At 35.6% G+C, this 4458-nt stretch overlaps 1 protein-coding gene across 1 annotated transcript in view; it reads left to right on the top strand.

Moving 5' to 3' along the window:
- Window positions 1-4458, top strand: part of LOC101628420 (solute carrier organic anion transporter family member 1B3) — a 38402-nt gene that overhangs the window by 32616 nt on the left and 1328 nt on the right. The window contains 2 exon segments of the mRNA XM_004693131.1: window positions 352-416; window positions 3818-3942. Coding sequence (XP_004693188.1) covers window positions 352-416; window positions 3818-3942 — 190 coding nt within the window.

Below are 4458 nucleotides of genomic sequence, written 5' to 3'. Positions count from 1 at the left end.
AAGGCTACATACCACCTATATAAATCCACTCAAAAAATCTACTCAAAAGTTCTCTGAAGTGACCAAATAAAATTAATTTCTTTATACTAATAAAGTCTGCTAGAGCCATTAGCTCATAAGAATGAAAGTGAAAGTGTTTGTTAAGTTATCCTAAAATTGCCATACATTAAATCAATAGGAAATACTAATTCTTTATTATTATTACTATTATGTAGATACTTGCCTTTTGAATGTCACTATTAGCTTGAGGGTTTTCATTCAACCAAAACGTTTACTATTAAAGTAACTGAGTATTACTCAGTTTAATACTTGAGAGATGCTTAAAGTTTCTTTGCCTTTATCTTATTTCAGAAATGTTCATCCTGAACTGAAGTCCCTTGCAGTGGGTTTCCATGCACTAATCATGCGTGTCCTAGGTATGATAAACCTGTCAATTATACATTCAAGGTATCAATATTATGTTAAAATTCAAAGCTAAATATAATTAATTTGCAATTATCAGTAAGTTTTTTTAAGGTATGAAATTGATTATAAAAGGAAGTAAATGTAAAAGCAAAAATCATTTCTGTTTTGGTAAATGAGAAATAAGAATAAGGAAAAACAAGTGATCTAGAGCCAATTTCATTGCTAATTAAAGTCAATCAGGTGAAAACAGAAATGATCATATTTGTATATACTCTTTCTACACAAAAGTAGCTAGTCTCCAAAATTCTTCTAGCAATACTTCAAGAATTGTAGGAATTCTTCTTCCTAGCCAGCAAGGTAGAAGATATTCCTTCTACAAAGTGGGGTAGAAAGATGCAAATGAAATTATCCTCTCCACTTTGTGTTTTTCTCAGGCTGAACAAGTAAGTAATCAAATCAGCATAAGGCAGTTAGTAAAGGAAAGTAGTTGCAGCATAAGGCAGTTAGTAAAGGAAAGTAATTGACTTAATAACATACATTTGGAGAATTCACATGGTGGTCAATCTGAAGAATAATAAAACATATCAGGAGTATTTACCCTGCATTGTAGACCCTGAGCGTCAAGGTCAGATAAGGAAAAGACTTCATAATACAACAAAGAGGGGGTGATCTCATCCATGCTCTTGAGAGTAAAGATGAGATCTGTAGGACATCTTTACTGAGAAACCTAGAAATGGATGTGACCCACAAACTACATTCTTCTGAGTCATAAAAGGAAGGGTGGTGACTTCTTCAATTAGGAAATAGACAGAAACTTAGGACATTTGCTCTTCTATTAGACTATGGAGTAGCAAAGGAATGAGGCAAAAATAGTAGCTCCTAGCTTTTAGGGCCCTTGCTGCTCTCAAAACAATATATGTTCTTTACATACTGGGAATAAAATAGGCTCACCAGCCTGAAATGACCTCTAGTTCCCACACCAAGGTAACAAGAGGCCTACGCAGGGCCTACTGAAAAAAGTCTGTGTAACCCTTTTAGGAGAATTGATTCCACAGAGGTAGTGCCCAAAGCAACTTAGGAGGCCTGGAAAGCTGGTTAGGATGAGGTGGTTGTAGCCATAGAAGTAAACATTCTCCATTGTCAGCCTGCCTAATTCTCTAAAGCTAAGGCAGCAAACCTTTAGCATAAATTTAAAATGCAAGAGGGAATGAAAACTGCAAGTGTAGAACTATAAGCATCCTGGAGTAAAGGAGTCTCTGACTGAAAGAAAATTGAATAAATTACTGTTTCTGTGGTCACAGATTAGGAAATCATCATTTCTCCTTGTTGTCCTTTTTACCACATAGGTTCAGTTGCTAGTGTAACAACTTCTAACCTAGCCCCTGTGAGTGCCCCTTTATAAGACCCATTAACATTATCTGCTTATTTCTGGGAAGTAGAAAAAGGGTGTCACTCCTCTAGGACTGGAGCAGAAGGCCGACTGTGGGCCTGGGCACGACCTCTGATAGTGAAAGGAAAACCCGTGGGGGGAGGCTACCTTGAGACCCTGACAAAATTCTGGCCAAATTACAATGGCGAAGTTGCCCAAAAAGTTGTATTTGGGGAGAAGACCACAGATGCTCAGAGGTAAAAAGAATAAATGCAAAAAGCCTGGGAGAGGAAAAGCTGGAGGAACTGCAGGGTTCCATTGCCATGTTCTCATACCCCAGGTCAGCTTGCTGCTTCAATTCTGATGGTCCACCAGATCCAGTGGAGTGTCTCCCTGCTAGAATCTTAAGTGATAAATACTAGTGACTGAAAAATAGAATTTAACAGCTGGCACTTCTGATATGCTAAAATGAGATGTGATAGAGAAGTTCCTTCTACTAATATAAAATAGGAAGAAAAGGAATTTTGCTCTCATAGTTGTTGTACATCCTATTTTGATATGTCCAATAAATGGCCAATGGAAACTGTTTATTTTTATGAGGTGAATAATACTGCAAACCAAATTTCCAATTTACAATTGTGTTGAGCACAATATATGTATAAATTGTGGAAGTTCTATATAGCCTATCAGAACTGAAAAATGAATTTGGAAAAAAAGGTTCTTTGAAACTTAAAATTCCAGTAGTGGTTAAGATCAACTTTGATACCTAAAACACTTAAGTTTATTAAGTTTGGTCAAACCCATGGCATTTTGTGGGGAAAAAACAAATTATTGTCATATATTTTTCATTTTTCAAAGAGTGGCTCTGATTTATTGGAACCTGTATATTTTTCACCTATTTTCTCAGTACCAGTTTTTCTCAGTTATCTTGGTCTCAGACACCAATGGCTTCTCATATTAAATTCCTCAATCTCAGAAAAATAAAACTCACTAAAGGTAAATAGAATCACTAAAATTTTTAAGCATGAATGCCTCATTTGTATAGTAATATTTGTGTAACAATATAAAACTTGAAAGCCATTGGAATACAAAAAGGAGCATGGTAAATCAAGACTATTTCCATTCTGCTGCCTGGAGAATAGATCTCTACCAGAATGTTCCTAAAATTTTGGTCAAACTCCAAGGCTTGAGACAAGGAATCAGTCTCAAAGTTTATTAGACGTTGAAGTTATATAGAAGTTGAAAGCCAAAGAGCACTTCTGCTATGATAAAGCATATGTATTCCTGTAAAGCCTCACATTCTGTAGAATCATACACTACAAATAGAAATTGGGTTGGGCATAGGCCACTCATAGGGGTCCTTGTGATTAAAATGTAAACAGAAATACTCAGCGCTACCGCCCAAACTTGGACAACATGCTGCTTCAGAGGGAATTACAAATGCATACAATCAGCAGAGAAATATTGTAGGATTGTAGTTTCTAATGATACAGGAAGATGGAGATGGTGCTCTAAGCCCAGAAAAAAATAAGCTTCCAGAAAAAATAAGCTTCATTGATCTGGGCCTTTTTCTTCTCAGGTAAGGGAGTGTAGGTACACACCTGTGAGCTCCTGTAAAAACATAGTTGAAATATATTCCTTTACAGCTGCTGAGCTGTGAGCTTTTCCCTGTGATATTTCAACTCTCCTTGCCTCAGAAAAATTATATATGTACCAACATGACTTCCATGTTTTACTGGCAGCATTCTCCTTTTTATCAACCAGATTTAAGGTGATTGGTATTACCTTAAAAAGAACAAAGTACACAGGTATATAATGCTCCCTCTTTCCTGTTTTTGGGCAAGAAGAGGGTAGAAAAAGATATGTGGCTTGAAATTTGAGGCTTGACAGTTTTGGTTCTGGAGTAGCTTTAGAACAAAACACTAGAAGAATCTTCCAACATTTTCAACTGTTACTTGATCTGATATGAATCATTGTGGAATATTACCCAGTTAACTTTGAAACGTGTTTCTTCTATTGATTTCTTCTCATCTTTTGTTGCAGGAGGAATTCCTGCTCCTATATATTTTGGGGTTCTGATTGATAGAGCTTGTATGAAATGGTCCATCAGTTCCTCTGGGAAGCAAGGGTCTTGCAGGATATATGATTCCATTTTATATGGGTAAGTTGTCAAAAATACATTTCATTAATTGATTTTTTCCTTCGGTTATATTAATTCTCAATACATGAAGTGTCATTTTCAATGTAATGGTAATAATGTTAATAGTTATAACAACCACTCTTTTGGAGCTCATAATACTTTATGGCTCACTCATGGACCTTATGACTGTGCTTTTAGTCAGTTGTGTTCATTGCTAGATTCTCTAAAGTACATTTTTCTAAAAGAGCAATGTATTTGCCTATATACATACATTGTACAATGCACATACACAACAAAAAGTCAAATGGTCACCTTATGAGTTTTTGGGTTTAATATTTGGGGATAACCAGATTTATGATGTTTATTGATTTATGTAGCATAGACAAATAATGAACACTCTCTAATATGAGGAAATCTACATTATGACAGCATTCCTAAAGCTAAACCCAGCTTATTCAGGTTCTCTCAATTATAGTCACATGACTGGTAACCCAAGGCAACTTTTCTTGATATCAATAGAAGTTTTGTAAAGTACAATATTCCT

Source organism: Condylura cristata, unplaced genomic scaffold (genome assembly GCF_000260355.1).
Source record: "Condylura cristata isolate star-nosed mole 26May11 unplaced genomic scaffold, ConCri1.0 scaffold00036, whole genome shotgun sequence".
In the NCBI taxonomy this organism is placed as follows: domain Eukaryota; kingdom Metazoa; phylum Chordata; class Mammalia; order Eulipotyphla; family Talpidae; genus Condylura; species Condylura cristata.
Note: the sequence above shows the minus strand (reverse complement) of the source record. Positions and strands in the feature narration are given on the sequence as shown.